This window comes from Notolabrus celidotus, chromosome 7 (assembly GCF_009762535.1).
Source record: "Notolabrus celidotus isolate fNotCel1 chromosome 7, fNotCel1.pri, whole genome shotgun sequence".
Lineage (NCBI taxonomy): Eukaryota > Metazoa > Chordata > Actinopteri > Labriformes > Labridae > Notolabrus > Notolabrus celidotus.
The window spans coordinates 24,235,848-24,262,433 of NC_048278.1; the positions used below are offsets into that span (position 1 = coordinate 24,235,848).

At 38.1% G+C, this 26,586-nt stretch overlaps 1 protein-coding gene across 2 annotated transcripts in view; it reads left to right on the forward strand.

Moving 5' to 3' along the window:
* Positions 1-385: 385 nt before the first annotated feature.
* Positions 386-26,586, forward strand: part of herc3 (HECT and RLD domain containing E3 ubiquitin protein ligase 3) — a 28,666-nt gene continuing 2,465 nt past the window's right edge. Inside the window, exons 1-24 of one of the 2 annotated variants that reach the window (XM_034688703.1) lie at positions 386-488; positions 2,591-2,941; positions 4,340-4,499; positions 5,343-5,419; positions 6,056-6,277; positions 6,650-6,741; positions 7,085-7,215; positions 8,061-8,212; positions 9,913-9,986; positions 11,143-11,267; positions 11,413-11,472; positions 13,448-13,559; positions 14,461-14,650; positions 15,171-15,334; positions 15,451-15,564; positions 15,875-15,898; positions 16,005-16,103; positions 16,257-16,427; positions 16,518-16,661; positions 17,774-17,940; positions 19,783-19,849; positions 21,842-21,924; positions 24,726-24,909; positions 25,018-25,120. In XM_034688703.1, the coding sequence (XP_034544594.1) occupies positions 2,719-2,941; positions 4,340-4,499; positions 5,343-5,419; positions 6,056-6,277; positions 6,650-6,741; positions 7,085-7,215; positions 8,061-8,212; positions 9,913-9,986; positions 11,143-11,267; positions 11,413-11,472; positions 13,448-13,559; positions 14,461-14,650; positions 15,171-15,334; positions 15,451-15,564; positions 15,875-15,898; positions 16,005-16,103; positions 16,257-16,427; positions 16,518-16,661; positions 17,774-17,940; positions 19,783-19,849; positions 21,842-21,924; positions 24,726-24,909; positions 25,018-25,120 (2,938 nt within the window). In that variant the 5' untranslated portion in view covers positions 386-488; positions 2,591-2,718. Of the gene's footprint in view, positions 489-2,266; positions 2,286-2,590; positions 2,942-4,339; positions 4,500-5,342; positions 5,420-6,055; positions 6,278-6,649; positions 6,742-7,084; positions 7,216-8,060; positions 8,213-9,912; positions 9,987-11,142; positions 11,268-11,412; positions 11,473-13,447; positions 13,560-14,460; positions 14,651-15,170; positions 15,335-15,450; positions 15,565-15,874; positions 15,899-16,004; positions 16,104-16,256; positions 16,428-16,517; positions 16,662-17,773; positions 17,941-19,782; positions 19,850-21,841; positions 21,925-24,725; positions 24,910-25,017; positions 25,121-26,586 lie in introns of those variants that run through there. The other variant, XM_034688704.1, reaches the window with a different exon arrangement.

The following is a 26,586-nucleotide window of genomic DNA, read 5'->3' on the forward strand; positions in this document are numbered from 1 at the left end:
CATTCCTAGTCAGTGGTATTAGTGCATACGAGGGAGTGTCTTTCCTTAGATACTTTGTCATGTCTTGCCAAACTTTAATGGTATTGTAAATGATTGGGTTAGCCTTGATTTCTGGTGCCATCTTGTTTCCAGTATAATTGACTAGTTAAAACCAAAATGTGTTTTTTATAAATGAGTGTACAGTTTTTATAAGAGTGTTTCCTTTTGCAAAGGATCTGAGATGTTCTGCTACTTGTGTGTTTGGTTGTGTGGGCCCTGTTTTCAAAATCGTGTTTAAGCAATCGAAAAAAAACTGTAAGTTTCTCTCATGCCAGTCACAATTTGATAGATCATAGGATTTGTTTTAATTCGTTCACTTCCGGATCGGCGGACCAATCGTAGCTCCCTTGCGTCTGACGTGCAGTGACGTAGGCAGCGGTGGTACTTCCTACCTGGATTTCACAGCTGAACCGAAACCAAACGCCCAATATCAGAATGCATCTGTCCAGGTAAACACCATGTATTAGTTTGTAATTGACCAGCTTTTATAAGAAACCCTCTCTACTTACGATATTGACATTGGTCGGTAGATTAATTAATGTTTTCCTTTATCGATACAGTCAGCTATGTTGTAGCTTGCTAAGGTTAACTAGCTAATGTAAGCTAACTTTAACGAAGACGTATGCTTAGGTTGCGTTAATGGACTGTTTAATCAACTAATGTCAGTACTGATAGTTACTTACGCCTGAAAACTATGTCAAATGTGACCAGGCCACTCCTCTTCACTCTATCAACAGCAAGCTAACGTAAGCATACATGTCCTGGCAGATTATGAGGCTGGAGCATTCAGGTACAGGTCATACATAAACACGGAGATCTACCACATAGCTTAATAGTCCCTCAGGTAATATTAATAAACATGGTTAGACTGTTTACTAGGAACCCAAAACCAAGTCAGGGTGTAACAGCAAGCTAACTCGAGTGATAACAGGGACAGTAATGTATCATTCAGTATTAGGTGACTGTGCTTACAGCAGTAGTGCAGGTTTTTAATTCGCCTCTGCTAAAAATATTGCAACACCCTAGTTTTACTCATGATACTCAGCAAAAACTCAAAATCTTACCAAGTGAAATTGTCTCATTTTTAGTCAAAATGTCTTATCCCACTTGATTTAAGATAAATGTACTTAACAAGTAACATTTGAGCAAGATAGAGGGATTTGTTTTAAGACAATGCATCTTAAATATCTTGTTAAGTGAACCAATCTATATCTTGTTTTGCTGAGTAATTTAGAAGTAATTTAGATTTTTCAAGCTGAGATCGTATTTGTAGAAGATGTATAATCTTGATTTAAGACAAACTCTTTACTTGATTTAAGTAGATGCATTTTATTGGAGAATCTATCAGAAAACAGCTCCATTGATAAAAGAAAGAAATAAAGAACAGATGTTTTTTTAAGGTTGGGTTACAGTTTTCCGGCACTGTTTCTTCTAAATCAGATAAAAAACATACATCCTCCAATTACATTCACACAATGAAACACCTACTTTTGAGCATAGCTGGCTTACCCTAAAAAAACAACATGACTGAATATTAGTATATCCAGCTCACTATGAGAAGACATTATATCTCAAAATGCTCAAATTAAACTTTGTAATCTTATTTCAAGTACAAGATGTTCTTAAACCTAGAGAAGTGCGGCTATAATACAACTTAAATTAAGGAGAATATATCTCAAATTAAGAAGTTGACAGGAATTTATTAGTGCAAAAATCTTTTTTTGAGTGAAAAAATACTAATTGTTAGCATTCCTGGTTTATTCTAGAGACACTAAGTTTTAAAATACTGGTAAAATATTGCTTTGTTAAGTTTTAAGATCACAGTTTTGTAAATATTACGTCTTATTTCAAGAAATCTTACCAAGCAAATTTTCACTTGTTCTATTGGTAGATTTTTTTTTGCTTATTTCAAGGTAATTACCTTGTTTGTTTTAGGAGGGGTATTTTTTCCAGTGTAAATATCATTTTTGGTATTTATTGAGATTTTAAAGCATTCTTGAAGTTGTATTTTTTGTGTGGTTGAGCTGCCAACAGTAATAGTAATGTAAAAAGCACTTATTAAGCTTACTAGCTTTTCTGAAATGTATTATACTTCTGTGTTTATTGTTTTTGCACAAAACACTGAGACACATTTTCTGATACTGATGATGTTTTTGTTCACAGAAAATCTTATCTACAGTGAGATCAGAGAGTGAACAGTTCGTGCCCTTCAGTTTCGTTGGTGGCCAATTTCAAGCTTTTCATATGTGATATTCATTTCTCAATAACCTCCAGCTAACTCAATCAGCAACATACATGTGTTACACACGTAAAATGACAGCAAGGCAGGACTGCTAGGAGCTGCTTAAGCAGGGATTACACTGACAGAGTTTATTTAAACACACTGTCTGTTCCTCTGACATACAGCTTACATCATTCTCACACACAGCCACACCCATCTCTAAACCCATCTTCACTTAAAGACATTGAGGGTTCACATGAAGGGTACAATGCTCAGTATCTGTTACAATGATGAAAGATGCCTAATAACCCCGTATCTTGTTTCTCTAAGGGTTGGAATTTATATGAAGAGGAGAAAGCGGGGCTGCTCCCAAGCCTGAACGCTTTTTGTCTTCCTCCATCCGGCACCAGTGTTTCTGCCCCTTCAGATCGGTGCCGACCCCCCCTCCCCACGCCAACATGCTCTGTTGGGGGAATGCAAAGGATGGACAGTTGGGTGTGGGTGTGGAGAGGAACCCCATGTTTGAACCCAGGATCTGTCGCGTGTTCAGCGGTAGGGGACTGAGGGAGGTGGCGTGTGGAGGGACACACTCAATGTTCCTGCTGCATGATGGAAGTGTGTACACTTGTGGTTCTAACAGCTGTGGACAGCTGGGCCACGACAAACCAGGGAGTTCACCAGGTAAGCTGACCTTTGGTTAATCTTTACACGCTAGAAGTATGTCACACCACCCTGTAGCACTGCTGTACATGGGCGTGTGAGAAAAGTTATCAAACAGATGTGAGAATGTTGTCAAACAAGGTGTTGTTAAAGAAGCTGTCAGTGTTGGAAGCAATTCAAATGATGGCCTTATAGCAGTGAAACATATAGGCTGTGCTATGAAATGCATTCAAGGAGAAGTCTCGAAGTCACTCCCAGATTTTGCTATTATTCTTGAATCCATTTTAATTCCAAACCTTTAAATTGATGAAAAAAGTATTGATACCAGAATAATATGGCACTTCAGTGGACATCTGTTACAGTCACAACATTAGCTTATCTAATACCATGGTTCTTCCATACTGATCTCCCAGAAACCACATCTTTGTGTTCAAAAGCTTTGAGAAAATGAAGTGATATGTCCTTTGTAGGTCTTATTTCACAGCTGTTACATGGATACCATCAGGCCGGCATGTGGTCATTAAATAAACTCAATCAATCAGACTTTATTTATAAAGCACTTTTTTAGAACCCTCTTGATATCTTAATGAGGAAACCCTGGGGGTAAAAATAAGATGTTAAAACTCAACACAAGAAATTAAAATCACCAAAATAAAATACAAATCTAAGATATTAAAACACTAAAATATTAAACCATTAAAAGAAAATAAGATTCTATACTTAAAATTAATAAATAAATAAAGTAAATTACTAAGATAATAAAACACTAAAATATTAAACTATAAAAGGAAATTAAGATTCTAAACTTAAAATAAATGAATAAATAAAATAGAATAAAAATGACTGAAATTTGAACTAGATGATAAATAAATAAAGAAAACTGTTATAAGAATAAAACTCAGTTAAAGGCGAGACTACAAAGCTTAAAGGGTCTCCATTTCTCTGTGGCTTCTATTGAGAACATCAGACCACACAACAAACCGCATACAGATTTCTAAATCATTTGAATCGCTCTTCTAGCCTGAGAAGTGTTTGCAGACAGCGGTGGGATCGTTGTTGTCATGTGGGTGCAAGTTTTTGTTGTGTGTTACTTTGTATAGACATGTGGGAGAAGCTGTGACAACAATGAATAAATGTGAGACTCAATGCACCTTGAGCAAATGAAATGTCTTTTGCAGTATATAGTTCTTGTGAGTACCTCAAAATCCTTTGTGACAAGTGTGCAGGAAAGAAATTGTCACAATGACAACACGCAAACTGATCAAGCACTTGTAAATTTTCACTTTTCTTGGTTGTTAGTTAGTTGTATTTCTTTAAGCTATGTTTATATTTATATTACTACATACCTTTGTGTATGTAAATTTAACAAGCCTATAAAAGGAGGCGCCTCTTAATCTGAAATCTTCCTCCTCTCCACAGAGCTGGTAGGGGCTCTGGATACCCAGAAGATCACGATGGTGTCGTGTGGTCGGGCCCACTCCATGGCGGTGAATGAGCAGGGTCAAGTGTTTTCCTGGGGGGCTGGTGAAGGAGGCCAGCTGGGCCTGGGAACTTCAGAGACAGCTGTTCGAATACCGAGGTGACCGAGTCATGCAGGCACTTGACACCTGGAGAAAGTAGAAAAAAATTGGAGGTTGCTTGAGCATCACAGTGAAGTGGTGCTCAAGCAATCAAAACAATCAGAAGTGTTTGATTTGTTGAGACCGGGTGAATTTTTTTCTAACCTGACGGTTCAGAAGATTTTAAGATTAAGAGTTTTTGCCCAAATAAGGACATGACTGACATGACTCCCAGTCGGGAACACAAAGCTGTTGGCTAGGAGGCTCAAACTACGTCACACTCTGCCTGGTTGAGTTCTGCATTTCCAATATGGCTGCCGTTGTCGATTGGCTTCAAAACAGCTCTCAGGAACAGATGGGTGATGTCACGGATACTACGTCCATATTTTATACAGTCTATGGTTGAGACCCCGTCATCCAAAACATCAGGCCTCTGAATACTCTGCCTCCATTTAGTGAGAATAAATACTTACTGTAATATTTTATTTATTAGGTAAACTGATGGGATGAGATAGATGTAGGGAGGATGGTAGGATAGTGGGATAGTTAAAATGACCATGAATCACTCTCTCATGGTTGATCTTTCAGCTGAGTTAGAAATATCAACAATAATAGAAACTTACTGAATTCTAATGGACATTTATTTAGTTTCCATTAATGATATTGATTGATAATAATAAATCATGGGGTTCAGTGTGGGCCAGTTTGTGGTTAATCCACAATTTTGTAGAGCAAACCTCGTCAGACATGATTTTTTTTTAGCTCCACCGTTGTAATGTTAGTGTTGTGCATCATGAAACTTCCTTAAGAAATCTTTGCAATTCTTACCATTTGGTCTGAAGAATACGTTTTTTTTCTCCAAGGTTGGTCAAAAGGCTGTGTGACCACCGGATCTCTCAAGTAATGTGTGGGAATCAGCACTGCATCGCACTTTCTAGAGGTGAGAAGCAAACAATCTCCTCATTGCAATGTTTACATCTTGTATTCATTTGGTCATTGGTCATGAAACGTTGCATCTATGAGCATCTTACAATCATCTTGACTGGAAATTAATTCCTTATCTTTCCTACACTCCTGAGTATTATTTTTCTTTTGGGTTATTATAACAACTGGTGTATTTTCACCATGGACTGAGAGTGATAAACTGAGACAGCTGCCACTCAGATAAACATTCGCCACAAACACTGCAAGCTTTGTCACACAATCAGGGATTTTTCAAATCAGTACAGACAGTTCTAAAGAATATCAGCTGTTACCTTCTTTCCTTTAAATATTTTCTTCATCTGAGAGGACAGATACTGAAATACAAAACAGAAATTAAACCCAGGGCATGACAAAGATGTTTTTTGTACCACCTTGTCTTTGTTTAATAGTTACTTAGAGACCGGTTAGACAGAGGAAAAGTGGTTCCCTGAGAGAAAGTCAAAAGGTAGATTTCAGGTCTATACTTACTTTCATATCTGAGGTGGGATCCATAAAAACTAGAGAGTACCACATCGCCAAATATATGTAAAGTTTTTGCCTGTAATGGTGGGAATTACTGTAGATACACAGCTAACCATTTTTATCCTCCCAGATGGCCAGCTGTTCACGTGGGGCCAGAACACCAGCGGTCAGCTCGGTCTGGGGAAAGGAGAGTCCAGCAAGCTGTTCCCTCATCCCCTCAAGTCTCTGGCAGGAATTCCTTTGGCACAGATAACCGCCGGGGGGGACCACAGCTTCGCTCTCTCACTGTCTGGAGCTGTTTTTGGATGGGGCAAAAACAAAGCTGGACAACTAGGTCTCAATGATAAACAAGGTAATAAGCATCCAGACACCTTTATTTGATACTTAAAGGATGTACTGTTATGTGATTTGATATAAAAGTATTGTAAAACATTTTAATAGAAGTTTAAAATTGGTGTCTGTAAATTGTAAACAAGGCTTTGTGGATTAAGAATGGCATATTTGTCCAGTGTTTCACCCTCTCTGGTGCTGTATGAGAAATAAATTATACTTTTAAAGTCTAATGCAAGTAGTTAAAGTTGGCTGTGAAAGGAGAGACCACTTGTGTCTTTGGAACAGTTTTTTTTCTTCTACATAATTGAACATTTGTCACACTGGTAGCAGTATAGTATCTACATGCTCACCTGTTTTTGTTGACTTACTTTCTTTGTGTTCCTGTCCTCAGATCGTGCCGTCCCATGCCACATCAAGTTCTTGAGATCTCAAAAAGTTGTTCACATCAGCTGTGGGGATGAACACACTGCAGCCCTGACAAAGGTACAGAAATAGATGACCTCCCTCCTGTGCTTTGCAGTGAAAATATCTACATAAGCTCAGATTATCATGTTGCCTCTGGTTGCATGCATCCAAATGTGTATAGCCACGTGTGGTTGGTTGCTGCTCAGGTTTTAGAGTTTTGTTTGAAAGACTGCTTGTTGCATGGGAATATATCAACCACTATGACCTTAATTCCACAAATGAAATCCAAATCTTATTACATAACTCTGATTTATTGTAATCTTCCAGCTTGAAAATATTTTTTTTGTTGTGGTTTTTGACTGAACCTCTGTCTCAAACAACAGCAACAACAACAAACTAATCTGGATCGTGCCTCTTTCAGGATGGGGGTTTGTTTACATTTGGTGATGGCGCCTGGGGTCAGCTGGGTCATGGCTCCACCAATAATGAACTTTTACCCAGAAGAGTGTTGGAGCTCATGGGCACTGAGGTTTCCCAGATCACCTGCGGCAGGTACACAGTTTTCAGAGCTGCACAATCTGATGAAACTCTGCTCAAGTCTATCTCTGTGAAGCTCAAACTGTGTCTGAAAGTTATTAACCAACTTTATGGTAGTTTATAAGGCTGGAGTAACAGAGGTTGTTGCTTGTACCGCATGATCTGAGATGTTATATTTAAATGTTTTTTTCCACCTCATTGACAGGAGAATGAGATCAGAATCAAGATCAAGCTTAAAACGAATGTAGGAAGAATTTTGTCTTTGCATTTTGGTGCATAATAATGAACACAGAAACAAGAAAAACAAATAAAGAAATGTATACTGTAAAGTCATTGAATTGAATTAAAGCGTTTATTTTGAACATGTAAAAAGTAACCGACCAACAAACAGAAAGTCGGACACAAAAAAGCAAACTTATCACTGTCTTCATAGCTGGGACTGGTATTGTACAGTACTGTGTCGGATGTATATGACAAAGATGATCTCAACCCAAAAGAACTAAGTCGGCAAATAAATTGAAACATACGATTTTTGGAATTTTGAAGCGAAGTGAATCTAACGAACATTTTGCCTGCACTGCACCACCTAGTGCCTTCAGTAGTATCCTGCTTGCTCTCTTATAGTATGTCCACAAGTGCACAGTATATAGAGGTGTACAAAAAGCTTTGAACACAAACATTTGTATTACATTTAAACAGCACAAAACAAAGGAAAATATTAAAGGAGCATATGTTGAGTTGTTAAATTAAAGGGTCAGCACTTGGGTTGATATTAAACTCTAGAGACAAACTAATACATTTAAAGGACACAGGATGCTTCTGTGTCTTTGCGTCCTAATTGTTATTTTAATTTCTTTCAGGTACCACACGTTGGCGTTTGTGCCCTCCACTGGTGTGGTGTATGCGTTTGGTTGTAATAGCCATGGTCAGCTGGGCACAGGAATACTGGGAGATGCCAGAAGTCCGTTTCCTGTCAAGGCCAGTTTCTTGACTGAAAATGCCAATAGAACAGGTCAGAGGGAGACTTATCTATCACTTTAAACATGTACAGTGGATAGCGAAAGTCTACACAGCCTTGTTAAAATGCCAGGTTTTGTGATGTAAAAAAATGAGACCAAGATAAATCATATCAGAACTTTTTCCACCTGTAGTGTGACCGATAACATGAACAATTCAATTGAATTTTTTGGGGAAATCTTTTAGGGGGAAGAATAAAAAATAAAAAAATGAAATAATGTGGTTTCATAAGTGTACACACCCTTTAACTAATAATTGTTTGAAGCACCTTTTGATTTTATTACAGCACCACGTTTTTTTTGTAGGAGTCTGTTAGCATGGCACATGTTGACGTGGCAATATTTATCCATTCTTCTTTACAAACAAACTCCAAATCCATCAGACAGTGAGGGCATCTCCTGTGCACAGCCCCCTTCAGACCACCCAACAGATATTCTATTGGATTCAGGTCTGGACTTTGGCTGGGCTGTTCCAAAACTTTAATGTTCTTCTGGTGAAGCCATGCTTTTGTTGATTTGGATGTATGCTTTGGTTTGTTGTAGTATCGAAAGGCGAAATTCCTCTTCATCTTCCTAATGGAGACCTGGAGGTTTTGTGTTAAACCTGGCTGGTATTTGTAACTGTTCATACTTCCCTCCACCTTGACTAAGGCCCTGGTTCCAGCTGAAGAAAAACAGCCCCAAAGCATGATCCTGCCCCCACCATGCTTCTCTGTGGGTATGGTGTTCATTATGTGATGTGCAGTGTTGTTTTTACGCCAAACATACTTTTTGGAATTATGGCCAAAAAGTTCAACCTTGGTTTCAGCAGACCATAAAACATTTCATGCTTTTGGGAGACTTCATACATCTTTTTGAAAAATGTAGCCGGGCTTGGATGTTTTTCTCCATAAGAAAAGGCTTCCGTCTTGCCACCCTACCCATAGCCGAAACATATGAAGAATATGAGAGATGTTGTCACATGTAGTACACAGCCAGTACTAGTCAGAAATCCCTGCAGCTCCTTTAATGTTGCTGTAGGCCTCTTGGAAGCCTCCCTGAACAGTTTTCTTCTCGTCTTGTCATCAGTTTTCGAGGGATGTTCAGGTCTTGGTAATGTCACTGTTGTTCCATATTTTCTCCACTTGATGATGACTGTCTTGACTGTGGTCCTTGGTATATCTAATGCCTTGGAACATGTTTGTACCCTTCTCCTGACTGATACCTTTCAACAATTAGATACCTCTGATGCTTTGGAAGCTCTCTGTGGACCATGGCTTTTGCTGCAAGATGCAACTGAGGAAATGTCAGGGAAATCCTCCTAGAACAGCTGATCTTTATTGGGATTAATCAATTCTTCCCCCTAAAAGATTTTAATGATTTTTCCCAATTTAATTGTGCACGTTATAGGTCACATTAAGAGTGGAAAAAGTTCTGACATGATTTATCTTGGTCTCATTCTTTTACATCACAAAACCTGGAATTTTAACAGGGGTGTGTAGACTTTTGCTATCCACTGTATACTACATATATATCATTTCATTTCATTTCTACTCACTGATGTTCAGGAGCTCATTAATCTGAATAACAGCCAAAAGAAACAACCAAGCATACACAAGTGTCTGTTGTTGTAAAGATCAGAGCTCGGCTGGATCCTGATAATAACTTTGGTGTGTTTGTCATTTGAGAATCTATTTTGGTTTTCTATCTTTCTTAGAATCAAAGCGTTACACAGTGACCAAAATCATCTGTGGCGGAGACCATAGCTTCTTATTGTACGCCGCTGAGCAGGTATGTGATTTTATTTTATTAACCCTTTCTCAAAAGCTTACTGCCTCCCTATCAGCTGACTTCAAATATATGTATAACTAGTTCTCCTGTTGATTTCCATCACTTCCCTCTGATTTCAAAGCATAATAATTAAAAAGAATTAATATTTATTTTTTACTGTACTGCTCACATAATACATGATCAAGAGTTGGAAAATATGTTACATTACGTCTTGAACAGGGAAAATAATCTCTGATGAAGCCAACCTTCAGCACTAAACCCACAACACAAAAGTTAGCATGATCATGATGAAAACAGAAAATGATGCTGATTAAAACTTCCAGTTTTTTGCAAAACACTATCAGGCAAATCCTCTTTTTTTCAAAGCACTAGCATGTTTTCTTTCGGAGCGGAAGATGTAGTCAAACACAGCACCACAGATTTCAAGCTAACCACACAATTTGTTGTGTCTCTGATCACAAAAAGACCTTCAATTACAAATGTGGCAAAACAAAATTCACATGTTTGGTCTTTTTAATCCAACTTAAACAAGCTTTGAAAAATGTTTGTTGAAACCAGCTCTTGAGATGCTGGTCAAAGCTTTAGGATACATTTTAGGTTTCTCAGTTTGAGTGTGATATGTCTAAGCAGTTATCCAGTTGAGAAGACAGAACAATTGTTTTTTGTTATTTTGTGAGCTCTAATGTAAAGGGAGTGTAAGCATTTTTAAACTTTTAAAATAAAAGATGGATGTTTGTTTATTAACCTTCACAATTTTCTTCAATATGACCACAGATTGGACACCAGGATTAAACCTCAAATCCTTTTTGTTGATTCTCTCCATTCAGTCAGTTCCAGTGTCAGCCACAAGGTGGCACTTGCGTCAAGACAGAACTAGGTTTTATATCTGAGCAACCTGTACATGGAGCAGTTGTCTGCTGCAAATTGTCTGGAATGTGTTCTGATAACAACATAACAAACGATCAGCTTCTACAGTAAAAATATTTAGTCCTCAGGCGTGGTCCATTTATTTAATCTACATGGTGGAGAGAGACTAAACACAGACCAAAGTACAAATATCTTTGTGCTGAACTGTGACACCCTTCAAGGAAGTACCAATGCAAACAGTGTTTAAATGTTTGTGCTGTTATGTGTCTGTTTGTCTTCCTCTCTGCAGAGTTTTGTCCCCTCAGAAGACTTCAGAGTGATAAATATCAATAGAAGCCTCTCCCCAATCACGCATGAGAGATTAGATTCATGGAGGTTAAAGCTTATGTATGGCCCAGATTCTAGCGTAACAAAGTAAGTTAAATAAAAGTTTAATTTTGAAATTTCCTGTCATTGATTTATTTATTCAAACACATAAAATCTACTCAGTTAGGTATATTTCAGGTTTCTTCTCTGTTCTTGTGAGTCTAATGTTTTACCATTCTGTTTTTGTTCACAGCGACATCATAATCCAACTCTCGTCTACAGCGTGTTGGAATGCCAGCTTCTTGGACCAAAGGTACGTTAACATAGTGTTTACATATATTAATGTGCAGGTTTTTATTGGTGACAAGTTCTCAACCACACTTTTGAAGTAATTATAATCTCCTTTTACAATAAAGTTTTCTATGTCTGCTTTTTTTATACTTCCATATCACTTTTTGCTGGGAAATATTAAACTTTCTTACTATGGTTTTTAGTCACAGCTATACTGTAGCTTTATTTTATTTTGTTCGGTTCAGATTTTAAATTGAATACTCAAAATCTTTTGGTACAAGTGAATTTTTCATCAACAAAACAGTGTATTGTTTTGCCAAAGATTTCTCATAACCTGCAGCATTTGCCCCCTGTGAACTTTGCAGATTGTTGAATTCCATAATTGATAGACTTGAAATTATCAGATTTTTCAGAAATAAAAGCAATGATTAGAGAAAAATACCACACCGATTTGTAGCAGACCTTTCACTTTCCTCTCTGGAAATTGTTTTATGTTATTAACCTGACTGACCTTAGATTCAGGTTCATTGGCATTTGATGAAAAATCTTCTCGCACATCAGATAGGAAAATAATAATGGTCAAAATTTTATGGTAGGAATTTCAGCATTCCTTTATAGTACTTTTCAGTGGGATAAAACACTGATTGAAAAACTAAAATGAACTAGAAAATACAAACATGATACAACAGAAAACTAATAACATGGATAAAGCATAGACTGAGACGTCAGCTAGACTCCTAAGAGGTGATTCAGCTGAGACCTCAATGCACCCACATTGTACATGTCACACACTTTCTTGGTATGTCGTCTTATACAACAGAACATGCTGATGGTCAGGGCTGAGAAAGCTGCTGTGTGGTCACTGTTCTCTGACTATCTCTGTGTGAAGGCCAGTGAAGACTTTCTACTGCACTCATCAGCAGATACTTATCATAAACATGGTATGAACTTTTGAGGCCATCAGGGTGGAAAACAGATCTCTGGGGGGGTGCATTAAACACTGTACTATCTATAGACACAGCAGGAAGTAATTGGAATAGTACTCAAACATGTTTTTTTATTAAATCAGTACTGTACAGTTTCTTAAAGTACAACTTTGAAGTCCTATTGCTTCGCCACCACATATCAGATGTATAAAAAGAGACTAAAGTACTCAGAGGTATATAAAGGTAGTATGATTAGCCTTTCTTTACCTTTATCTTATACCCATATCGAAGTTTAATGCACTTCATTCTTAGTTCATAAGGAGCACTTAATATTTTGATGCTTACACATTGGTATACTTTTAGAATTAAACGACAACTGCTTTGGATTCCATTGATTACTGATTATTATTTACCACATGCAGATGATCGAACATCAAAACTATATTAAAAGATGACAATAAAATAATTGAGTGTATATAAACTGCAGGTAGGACCCTTATACCTGTGTTTTCTTCTATCTGGATCCATATGGGATCAGAACAGCTCACCTGGTTCTTAAAAACCACTGAGTTCTTAAACTAATGCGGATCAGTGCTAAATCTTGCAGAGTACTATTTGCATCGTTTGGTCTTGTTTGGCAAACAGTCTGCACAACATCCATGTGATGTATCTGTATTATGACTAAATAAAAGCAGTGTTATCAGGACATGAAGGCTGACACTATAAATAGGTGCCATGCTTCATGTGGAGGTTCAGATTCAGGCTCCCAGGCTAAAGAGATCTTCTCAGGGAGTGACTGACATACCTTCAGGCTGAGTGGGTTCACCAAACTGATGCTTCCTCTGGCTCTGTGTGTGTTTCCCATTCAGTGGATTTAGCTCACAGGCAGCTGACCTACCACATGTCAGGGTTTCAATTGACTGGTTTTTATCCAAAGTAACGTGCGCCCTTTATATCAAGGCCTTACCATAAAGCCCCTGAATCTGAGCTCTAATCTATTTTAACTCTGTTAGCGGTCACTGAGATATTAAACATGGTCCAAACATAATCACGTTTGTTTGTTTTTGCCAGTGATGATGCGCATTTCAAAACCAACCCAAAGATCCCGGGCATCGATCTCAACTCTGTCAGAATACTGTTCGAGAGGTTAAGCAGACCAGCTTTCTCTGGACTCCTGGAGCAGGTACTGTCTAAGAGTGTATTTATATATCTGAGTACATGGTAATGCCAGCTTTATTTTCCTTTGACTCCAAAACCCAGTTTTCGAAGACATGACTGTGTTGCACTACTTAGTGATCCCTCCTACTGCTGCTATATTTGCATTAAAAATTGCTTTCTTATTTATTGTAACAGGATAAGATTCATCTTTTATTTTTTTCTGTTGAAGCAAAACATATATAGGCTCACTCAATTATTACATATATTATTAAAGATTGCCATGGAGAAATAAACCACTTACCCAAATGTAACACCACTTTTTCTATTTTGAGAAGTTCCCAAATACAAAGTAATTGCTGGAGATGAACATTATATCCTCTATCTTATGAGCCAAAAGGTCCACAAATAGAAAAAAAACTTGACGTGACTGATATTTGGTACTGAGTGAAGATTCTACGTCATTTCCTGTTTGGGTTTTATCACCATAATAAAGAATTAAAAGGAGAAACATTCACATTATTGGCCATCTGGCTTGTTTAAAGTAAAATAACACCATGTGTGGATAACAATCTTGTTTTTCAAGTACATTTTGTCGAGGAGCAGATCCTGAGTCATCCCCTCTAACATTAGCTCAGTAATGTTTGGTTTTTGGTTCCTGCATCTGAAAGCAACTTAACTTATAATCTGTTTGTAGAAAGAGGCCAAATTCCAAACCACTAAAAGCCTCTCCCAAAATGTATTTAGCAATATTTCTTCGCCTAGTTATTATGGTATCTAAAAAGTTCCTCTTGTTTATTTGTTTATACTTGTACCTTTCAAGCATGTGACAGTGCACTACAGTAAATCGTATTTGTTTCTATGTGATTAAAAATATAAATATACACATTTTGTCTCACACATCCTCCCTCTTCCTGCATCCAAAACAGGCCAGCAAGAGTTTTGAGAGTCTGTTGATCCCTCAGCTGCCCCGCTCCCCTCCGGACGTTGAGGCCATGAGGATTTACCTCATCTTGTCTGAGTACCCGGCCCTGCTGGACTCCAAGAACTACATCAGCCTCACTATTCCCCTGGCGATGGCCATCCTCCGGCTAGACGCTAACCCCAGCAAAGTATTGGGTATCATACTTGCATGTTCACATTTTTTTTAAATCGGATCACATAAAACTCCTTTGGTAAAAACACAGATCATCATCATGTCACTTCAAACCCACCGTGTGACGTCTCGCCACACACCTTTAAACTTTTCATCTGCAGTGTGTCGACAACTTCAACACAGTCATGTCTCCTGGGATTAGCTTGTAATCCTGAGGGAACATTTGGGAACAAACCACTGGACTGCAAAGATAAATGCATAAACGTGAACATCACATTTTGTTTCAACTGGCAGAGGTGAAGCTGATTTAAACTACTCACAGTCTCCTGGGTAGATTATTTTGTAATAATACCAAAACAAATGTAACTGGCTGAATGTAGAGAGAAATATGGCATGGAAATAATCACGTTAAATACACATACCTTCAAAGCACTCACATGAATGTACACATTTTCATTCCAGCACTGAGTAAAGGAAAAAATAGTCCAGTTGAGTTAGAGTGAGGTTTTTGTTTAAATTAATTTGTTTGGTCTGTATCTGCAGATAACTGGTGGTGTTTTGTGGATGGCAGCGTGTTTACCAGGATGGTCGACATGTACAAGAGCATCGTTGTGTTTATGCTAACTGGAGGAAAGACGCTGCTTGTACCCGTTTTCTACGAGAACTATTTTGTTGCCACGCTAAGGTTGCTGGAGAAGCTCCACAAGGTATCAACACAGATCAGTCACTGCTACGTTTAACAAGGAGTCTGTTCTGCAATAGTCAACTCTAATTTGAGGAGGGAAAGTGTGATATCTGACGTGTTTTTTATCCATGTCACCAGGTAAACTTAAAGGCCCACCACGTGGAGTACAACCACTTTTATATCCCTGACATCACCAGCCTGGTGGACATCCAGGAAGACTACCTCAAATGGTTTCTGAGTAAAGCTGACATTGTGAGTGCGGACAACAACCCACAATGTTTCACTTCCTTGTTACCTGACATCTGCTGAGTCCTCGCACACTCTGGAGGATATACACACACTCGAAACTCATGTCATCTCAGTGTCTGCGGAGACAGTGTGAAATTTTGTCCATAAGTGTTTGTGGGTGTGTTACTGTTTGTCAGTTCTTGCTATCCAGTTAGATTCTGAGTACACAGACGAGCCCCTCCTGAATAACTGCTTTTTCATTTTTATTAACAGCAATGTTCTGTTTAAAATCCGCTGAAGTGACTCTTCTTTCTTCCTCATTTCGCATTCTTAGAAAGTTGGATCATCCCCATCACAGGTACTTGATTTAAAGATTGATTTTTGAACATCTCATATAACATTTTATGATGATGACCCTTTAAAAAATATCAATGTAATGAGAATATGAACTAATTTTCCTGCAGAGTGACTTTCCCTCAGTGAACCTATGTGCCTACCCGTTCATACTGAACGCTCAAGCCAAGACAACCATGCTGCAAACAGATGCTGAACTGCAAATGCAGGTAGCTGCTGGTGTGAACACAGCTTTAATTCTCTTAAAGAAGTCATTTACTTTGTTAAAACCAAGAATTTGGTTTACTTTGGTTGTTTTCTTAAAAACCCTGTGATGTTTCTGAATCTAACTCTTTATGTTTCTGTCTTTCCTCTTCTCAAAGATGGCAGTCAGCGGTGCAAACCTGCATAATGTCTTTATGCTGCTCACGCTGGAACCCCACCTTGCTAGGAACCCTTACCTAGTACTCCATGTGCGCAGGAACCATTTAGTCAGTGACACACTACGCGAGCTCACCATGTACTCTGACGTAGATCTCAAGAAACCGCTCAAGGTAAGAGCCATGACGAAGCATTTAAAAGGTCCCTGCGGTTCGTTTATTGTGCCGAAAGATAAAATCTCCTCTAACTCTCCTTTCGATCAGGTGATCTTTGATGGCGAAGAGGCCGTAGACGCTGGTGGAGTAACTAAGGAGTTCTTCCTGCTGCTGTTGAAGGAGCTGATGGATCCAGTTTATGGGATGTTCACTCATTACAAAGACTCAAACCTGCTCTGGTTCTCAGACAAAGTGAGTGGCTCTGCAGGGCGATGCTTCATCCTGTATACTAATGATGTAACATTTTACTATTTACACTCGGGGTGGATGAGGGGCAGTAACAGCTCATTTAAGTTTGCTGTGAGATAAAGAAGCAGAGGAAATGCACCTGGAGGAAAATACATTTTGAAACATGTCTTTTTGTTTTCCCCAGAAACAGTTTTTGAATATTTCAGATTTAATTCAGTGTTAGTTCAGGGAGCCTAAAATGTACCTGCATCAGCACGTGTGTTTTGGCTGTGTTTTTACCTACAGCTGTGTTTTCTAGGAATGTGTGCTGTTTCTGCTAGTGCACATAGTTTAATGTGTCAGTGGCAACATTCAGATTGACAAAACACAGACCCTCATGAGGGAAACGAACGTGTCTCTGAACACTTGTTTCATAAGTGGCAGACATAGCGATCCGCTAACTGAGCAGGGTCATTGTGACTCCTTTTGTCCTGTCTTTCTGTGCGAGGTAGAGCAGCTTTTTGTAACCTTGCCTTTTATCATAGAAACGAATGAATAAAAACAATCTACATTTACTCAGGTGTTATGAGAGGAGACAGTAAAATGTCTGAAAGGCAAGAAAGAAGGCTAAAGATTCATGTCATGTTAACTTATGCTGAAATTAAAACTCACAGTTGAATAGGTGAAATGTTGTCTGATAGGAATCCTTCAGAAAGGTCATGAAGGCAAAAACAGGGCGTTATCACATGAACCAAAACTTTCCTTGAGTTCTCCACAATTATCCCATTGTTCCAAAAAAAAAAAAGAAGTTAAATTCCTGAATAAACTGTTTCATTATCCCCGTCAACTGGCCATTGGTTTACTCAGGGTAATAAGATATACCAGGAAAATAAGCTACTGTAACAAAATACCTGATCTGTGGTTTTAAGCTCCAGTCTACAGTTAATGAACACACAGTTTTATTTTTAAATGACAAATGTTGAGAACCAACAATTTGACAGTAAGACAGTACGTCTGAAGTATAAAGCCTCTGTTGATAGGAGAAGTTGCCTGTTCTTATTATGGGAGATGTTAATACAGTTAGACTTTGGTAGTAAGGACATCGATGGATCATTTTTTCTCATGTGTGTTTCAAGTGCTTTGTAGAGCAGAACTGGTTTCATCTGATCGGGATCATCTGTGGTCTGGCCATCTACAACTCCACAGTGGTGGACCTCCACTTCCCCCTGGCTCTCTACAAGAAGCTGCTCGATGTGTTGACAACGCTGGAGGACTTAATGGAGCTCTCACCCACTGAGGCCAGGTAGAAACACCTCTGAGGAGGAATTTAGAGTATTTTCTTTTTCTTTTTTTTTTTTTTTTTCAGAGTGTTCCAAAAAAACTTTCTTCACATTTCAATTTACATACAATTATTCATTACAAGTCAAACCTGACTTTTGTTTAGACAAAAGCAGCACTCTTTTTCTTTTCTTTTTTTTTTAGCTCCTTCAAACTTCCCCCTTCTCCTCTCCTGATAAAGAAATAAAAAACTCACAAGAACTGTACAATCCTGACTAAATACCATTTTGGCCACATATTAAATCAGGGAGCACAAGGAACAGCCCAACATACATTAAATAGTTGTATAGAAAAATAACTCTTTCATAAAACATCTAACAAAAGTGTGGCCTGGTGCCATGTGTAAACAGTCTAAAAACTGCAGCCACAAGCTTCTGTACAGTAAACTCTGGTAATTATTAACATGAATATTATTTACACACACATTTTTAACAGCAGTAACATAGTAAGAAATTAAATAGGATTGTGAAACTGAACGATCTATTCAGATAATAACCAGTTACACACACATATATATATACATATACATATACTGGATAGTAGGAGTAGCGTCTGCAGAAGAGGTGGGGAAAGGAAGCACCAACATTTTTAAAGAATTTACTGAACCAGTAGAACAATATAACAGGGATGTAAGAGCAAACTAGGGACCAGGCACCACAAAGGGGGGTTACAGTCTAATTTAGAGCATTTTCAGGTTTTGGTCGGCATTGCAGCTGCTACCATTAGCTGTAATTGTTTGGTCTGGTCATCTAAGATTGGAAACTGTTACAAAGATGTTTCAATATAAAAAAACAACAACGATCTGTTAATCCACAAATGAAACTTATTACCGGCAAATTCTAAACCCACATCACCAAAACAGCTTTGCTCAAACAGACATGAAGAATGAGGGTTTCTGGTCAGGGCGCCACAGTGTGTCATCTCTTACATAACCACGTTTTGATTGTTGTTGTAAGTAGAAGTGACATCGCTTGCCACGGAGCAATGCCTCTTTTCTAACTTTAGAGCAGGACGGGTCAGCACTTCCTCTGTGTCTAATTGTGTCCAGTTTACTATTGATTTTAAGATGAGTCAGCTGAAGGCTACATGTGGAGCAGCTCTGTCTGTGGAGTTGCTTTCAGAAAGAACACAACGTCCAAAGACTTTGTCCAGGGAACATTTTTAATGCTATGTTTCTAAATCTTATCAGAGGTGAAAAGAATCTTGTTTTGGATTAAATTCATTTATATTGTCTTCTCCATGCTTTGAAAGTACTGAATGACCTCAAACTGTAACGCAGTTGTGTACGTGCTTCTTTTTTTATTATGATTTTTGTCTTCTTTCCGTGTTCACTGTTTTGTGATAGTTTTTTCCTATCTTAGAAATGAACAGTAAATTCCCTCTGACTCATTGTAAATACTATTATTAGTAAATTTGATACCACCCTACTTTAAATCCAACAGACAGATTTGAGTGTTCCCTAATATATCTGTTTGATCCATGCAGCTGTTGGGCACAGCTGATCCCTGGTTTTCAATCTAGAAGTCAAACAGGGACAGAGTAAATCCTGAGAAGACAGGTGTAAGTAGTTAACTGTCTGATGAGGTAGAAAAATATGTATATATCATTCCACTCATTTTTCCTAAACAAAAAAATATAAACCAGTTAAAGTCATGAAGGGGCTGCTATCAACTTTCTTACTCCATGATGTTTTTGTTTTTCATGCTGGTGATTCTGGGCCACACTGAATGATAGTTTTGTTTTAAGCAACTGTTGCGTTCACTGTCATAAATTCATAATGTTGGTTAATCTGTAAATTTTCTTGCAGGAGTCTACAACAACTTCTAGACTATGAAGGGAACGACATGGAGGAGATGTTTCTTCTCAACTTTGCTGTAAGTGCGTTTTATCTGTTACATTTATTGCAACTTTAACATTTAAGTTAGGTCCGGTTTTTCTACAACAGAGATTAAGTGAAGGACTTTTTGATCTCTTTCTAGATTTATAAATCAAAGTTTTCTGGGCTATCAAAGCCTTTATTATTACCTCTGTCTGAGATGAAACTGTGAGAGACAAACAGAAATAACTGTACACGTCCACGGTGTACATTTCCCCGGCTATATTCTTTTCATTTCACATTTTTCTACAACCAGGTTGTTGATATTTTCACAACAGTCTGGTAACATGTTGCTGATCCACACAACCAATTAAATTTGTTTGCTATATTATGTGACATGTACACCAATTAGCAAGCTACCTTCAAAGTGCTAGCATGCATAATAACAAGGGTGTGCATTCAGCAAGCTCATGTCCTCTCAGAGCAGGTGGATGCAGGTTTGTCATACTATTCTCCACATTGTGTGAGATACCAGGAGTCAACTAGTTACTATCACACTACCACAATATCACTGTGGGTTCCACTGAATGAAGCCTTAGTTTTGACACTTTCAAAAATCCCTTTCTTGAATTTTTCCTCAAAAAAAAACTCAACAGGATCACTCAATAAAAGTTTAAGCTGTTTACTTAAATAAAAAATGAAACAAATACAGAAAGGTGTTCTTTTCCATGTTTTTATCCACAAATTCTTAAAGAAACTTAAAGAGCGTGAGAAAGAAAGAGAGAGGTCAAAAACACAGTGTGGCTCCTCTCTCTCCTTGCCTAATTCAAAAACGAAGCATCTACGGGCAGTGGCGGAGCCAGGGGGTGGCCAGGGGTGGCCAGGGGTGGCCAGGGGTGGCCACCTCTGAAAACTGATTGGCCACCCCATTGGCAACCCTGAAATTCTTAAACATGATTGGCTATTTGCCATGTCAGAGGCATTACTTATATTGAAAGCAGCTATTGTGTTGTGTTTCAACAAGCTGCAGAGAGAGTAGTTTCTGTGGATTTGAAATTTTTTTGTTGATGCTTTGACTTTGGACAATCATCTTCATTTTGAGTCCTTAAAGAGTTCAGTTCAGCAGATTTAAATGTTGACACTCTGTCGAGTTACATTTTTAATGTTAACGTTAGAAATCTACAAAAATGTAACAATTTTAAATTATTTTATAAAAAGAAGTTAAAGTAGATGTGATTACTGGAAGTAATCCTCCTAGGTTTGGGGTAAGCCCCTAATGTTTTCCATGCCTGGCCAACCCTTAACATTCAGTGCCCCAGTTTGGCCACCCAAGTAAAAACTGTGTGGCTCAGCAACTCTCTACGGGGATCACGAACCTTAACAAGGGGGGGTGGTTAAAGCATGCATGATTCAACCACCCTTCCAACACATGAAATTCTATGTCACAAATCCAAATACCTTTTTAATATTATAGAAAATACTTACAGCATAATGAACTTTAACTTTTTACCATATTTTTATAAATGTAAATATTTATCTTAATCCTTATAAATAAAGTATCTATGTAAATTATTACTTTGCACATGAACTTAAATTATTACAACATCATGAATTGCATTTAGGCTCCTACAATCACTGCTTTTAAAATATTGAAAGACTTAGTTTACATGAGTGATTTGTGATGAAAAATCATTCTCATTATGCTGAAAATAATGCATGATCTCTGAGTTTATACAAATTCAAGTATTTTCCCAACCTTAATGTGCAATGGTTAAAATGAAGCCCGTCGCCCTGGTGTGTGGGATCTTCAGTGTTATTGTTCAATAAGAAATAAGTTCAAAAGTGTAACAGAGGACACAGAGATATATCAATCTTTGGGAGCACACAATGTTTGTTAGTAGCATCACTTCATTGTTGTTTTTATTGTCTCTTTATGTGAGATTTAGATTGATATCTAATGTCAACACACTTATCTTTTAACTGTAAGTGTTGAATTCATTTTACTGAGGAGATGGACAAATCCATGACTCTTTGTTGATCACACGTTCAGATCACCAGGGAGAACTATGGGATGACAGAAGTCAAGGAGCTCATTCCTGGAGGAGAGAGCATCAGTGTGGACAAAAACAACAGGTGAGCTCTACAGATGAAATATGAAAGCAGCAATCTTTAAAGATTAGGTCTAAAATTAATCAACTTTTCCTTGTAAAATGACCTTGTTTGAGTTTTTTTAAAGCCCTCAAGCTGTTCTCTCTGAAAGATCAACAGATGACTCTGCGCTTTTTCTAATTAATTTTTTTCCAGCTCTGAGATTATCATGCGCTCACACAGCTGGCAGCTCGTACCTCATTGTTTCAACTGAAGGTCACGTTCACGTTGGTAACATAGAAAACAAAAGATTTAGGCGGAATCTGGCGTCATTCAGTGTGGGTTTTCCACCATCGACGCCCTGTTTCTCCTGGTTGTCCTTGTGGCACTGGCACTGATCACAGCACTATGTAGAGGGTTGTGGGGTGGGTGGTGTCAGCATGTCTATCTGCTGTTGTGGAACAGATGGCAAAGACTGCAAGTAGTTCCTGCAAAAATCCCCTCAATACTCAGATATAACACTATAACACAACAAGTGAAGGAGAAAAGCATTGTCCCTGTGGTGTTAAACTTCCACACAGCACAAACTAAGGGAGAGGATTTGGATTCATTCTCTTTTAAGATGCATAATTTCCTGTCTGTGCGGAGGTCTGTAACCAGACTTGCAGGTTCAAGGTTTATTAGTTTGTCATTCAACCCCACAGGGTTGTACAACAACAATTGTAGTCCCTTCATGTTCAACAACAAACATTTATTCATGAGGGAAGGTGTCAGAAGCCTCACTGCCTGAGAATAAAAGCAGCTCTGTCCTCTAGTAGTACAGCAGCTCAGTCAATTAGTTTGACAGACAGAAGCAGAGTGAACAGCCGATCACTGTGCAGTGGGTTATTGTCTTTTTGACTCACTTCCTATCACAGACATCACTGATGCTCTGTAGACAGGTACATTATATGCACATCTCAAAGAAAAAGAAGATAAGCCCACACACTTACCTAATGCCACAAGACATTTATTAAATAATAAATGTTGCCACTTACTGCTCTTTATCAGATGATCATTTTGGGCTTGCACACCAGTATGTTGATAGTACCATGATGGCAGGTGTGGTCAAATATACAATAGGGGAGAACGGGGTTGGTTGTCACGCTTTTTACTGGCAAGAAGGCAGAACTAAATTTGAAAATTGAATTGCACTGACAAGTGATAGGCCTAGATAACTGAATGCATTTTAACATGAAATGAGCAAGGAACATGAAGAGGAAACACATCTTTAAATCAGCCTATATAACAACATAAAGAACAAAAAAAATAGGCCTAACAATAATGGTCTACTCAACTAGGCTACATGCAGTCACTGTCTGAGTTACAGTGATGGCAAATGTAGGGTCTGCACACTCCAACTCATTTCACCATGTATGATTTTCCCAACATAGGGGTTGGTTGTTACATGTGACAACCAACCCCAAAGAGAATGTGACGACCAACCCCAACTGGAATTTTTTGCTAGCATCAAGGCTAACAACCATCTAACAACTACTTAGCTAGCTAATAAAAATCTAAACTATAGCTTTCCCCTCACACTTTGTAAGGGTAACACTTGTTATAACCCATCGTTTAAAAGCCTAGAAGAAAAATACTGAGGAGCTGAATACTTGAAAAACATGAAAAACATAAAAAGTCCTCTCACCTCAAGTTCAGCTGTCTTACTCCAGAGAAGGCTATGTAGGTGAGCTCTGATCCTAATTCTGGAAATGTCCATACCCCGATTTGAGAGACAGTGCCCTCTGGTGGCGAGATATAACGAGTTTGCCAACCAACCCGTGTGACAACCAACCCCGTTCTCCCCTACAACACAACCAAAGGTGAAAAATGTCCATGAGAAAATTATGATACAACATTCGAGAATATGATAAAAAATCCATGGGAATAGAATTAACAATTATTTTGTATCAATGTTTGCTAATGCGTGTACTTGGAAGTGACAATAAACTGATTCTGATTCTGAAAAAGTTCTTGTGGCGTTGAGTGAGTAAACAGGTTTATTATCTTTTGCTTGTTAATGTTTTTTTTGATTGCATTGCACCCATGAAATGTGCGTAAACATGCGATGTGTGTAATTGTAGGACTTTGGGAGCTACATTTATGAGTGGTGAATGGAGCTCAAGAACAGGATCTCCTTAACAACAGTTTGGTAAAATTTACCTGAGGTTTCAAAAATAAAAGGACTGTCTTATACAGAATACTAGAACATGTATCCAAATTTTATGGAGATTTTGATGAAAACAGGTCTGTTACAGGCGCCCACCTTGAATTTTCATGTTATCCTTGGCTTCTAATTGGCTTTGTTACTGAATTGAATAATAACGTTGCAATGAATTTTTACATATAATTAAATTCTAATAACTGGGTTTTTTTTATTAATCAGTGACCACTTGTTTTAACACCTTACTGATGCTAAATGATATATAATAAAGTTTATTTAAACTCATAAGTTTCACCATTTTTCATGGCTACAGCATAACATCTAATGGAAATATTTTGGATGTTTTCACTGCATAACATATATTTTTCTGTAGTGAAGGTTTTCTCAGATGTGAGATAAACCGGTGTGGGTTTTCCCAGGTCACAGTAGGGCTGAAGAGATTATTGTTTAATCTACCTGAGCAACCCCTGACTTAGACGTCACTGAGGTGTAAACAAACTCCAGGCTGCATGAAGAGGTTGTTGATGAACAACACAATGGAGGAGGAAGGGTGTTTACATGTCTGAATTAATTATTTCCTTGCTGACTGCAGATCAAATTAATGATGTTAAATGTGTACACAACTTGTGTATGTGTGTTTCAGGAAAGAGTTTGTGGAGGCCTACCTGCGCTATGTGTTCTCAGACTCTGTGAGCGAGCAGTACTCGGCCTTTTCTTCAGGCTTCCTGAAGGTGTGTGGGGGAGAAATCTTGTCACTGTTCCAGCCGTCTGAGTTGATGGCCATGGTGGTCGGCAACAACAACTATAACTGGGAGGAGATGGAGAAGGTCAGTGTAGGGTTTAAAAACCTGTGCCTGTGGTGATTTGATGATCATTTTTAATGTTCTTCACACACTTAAGGGAAATCTTTTCATCGTCACGTCTTCTCTTTGCAGAATGCTGTTTACAAAGGGGAATTCACAGCCACTCATCCAACAATCAGATTGTTCTGGGAGGTTTTCCATGAGTTCGCTCTGGAGAAGAAGAAGCAGTTCTTATGTAAGAATTTAAATGCCTCATCACTTCATCCGAATGCCAGTTCAGTTCTCACGCTCTGACCGTCACACATCTCAAAAACACTGCAGTAGAGTGCTGGATGTTAGGCAAAGAAGAACTGAGATCTTTAGGAGGAATAAAACAATTTGTATTCACTTGAAGTAAGGATGAGCATTTCAAATAAAAATACTATTCAATAGTCACAGGAATCTATTCAATAATTATTCAATAATTGATTGGATTACTAACAAGTGACAATATTTGGACAAGAGGCTGGATTGCAACTTGTCACATGATAGTTGTTCAATTCAGATTCAGATTCAGACAACTTTATTGATCCCAAGAAGGGCAATTCATTTATAGCTTACCATACAACAACCATACAACATTTAACATCTACTACACATCCATCATATATATACATGCTACAAGTCACAAGTCAAGCACCAGGTCTGTACATGGGACTAGAAGGTCTGTGGAGGACAGCAATAAATTAATGTAATAAATGAATAACAGTAAAATACGACAACGATTAAAAGACAATATAATCTCTTGTCATACCAATGTTATTTAAAATGACTAAAAAGACTGCAGTCTGAGTTTAAAAGCCTGATAGCAGACGGGATAAAAAACTTTGAATACCGATTAGTTCTCCTCAAGGGTGCATAGAAACGGTGAGCTGAAGGCATCAGCACAAACTCGGTAAAAAGGACATGCAATGGCTGGCCAATAATGTTTTCCGCTTTCTTCAGCACCTGGTTTTCCCAGAGGGAACACAAGTCTCTCTGTTTAACTCCTGTGATCTTGGAGCATACTTTTACAATGCTCTGCAGGCTGTTCTTCTCTTTGATAGGTAAGTCCTCGAACCAGCAGATAAAAGAAAAGGTTAAAAGGCTTTCAATAAAAGAACAATAAAAGTTACTTAAAATCCTCTTACTAATATTAAAAGAGTTCAGCTTCCTCAGCAGTTAAATCCTTTGCTGGCATCTTTTGACAATAGACGCTATGTTGACATCGAACTTCAGTTTGGAATCAAACACAGTTCCCAGTCTGCACATCTTCCCCCCAATGAAGCATATCCTGCTTTATCCTCTACAAGGAAGTTATGTTTCATTTTAGTATTCATTTATTTAGATTATAACTATACCATGGGAAGAGAACACAATATATAAACATGATCCAGGAACCCCTGTGACTTCTCTGGGCCCAGAGGGTGTTTAGGATAGACTGAGGCGAAGTGGAAACTGTCCTGTGGTCTGATGAATCAATAATGACATCCGTTTTGGAAATCATGGACGCAGTGTGCTCTGCTCTACAGAGGACAGGAACACAGTTATTTTCTTTTTGTTTTATGACTTTCAATTTGTATTTTACAAAAACAAAACAGCGGTATATATATATATATATATATGACACACATCTGTTTATTATAAATAATCCCACCCCCTCCCCACCCCCACACCCACACA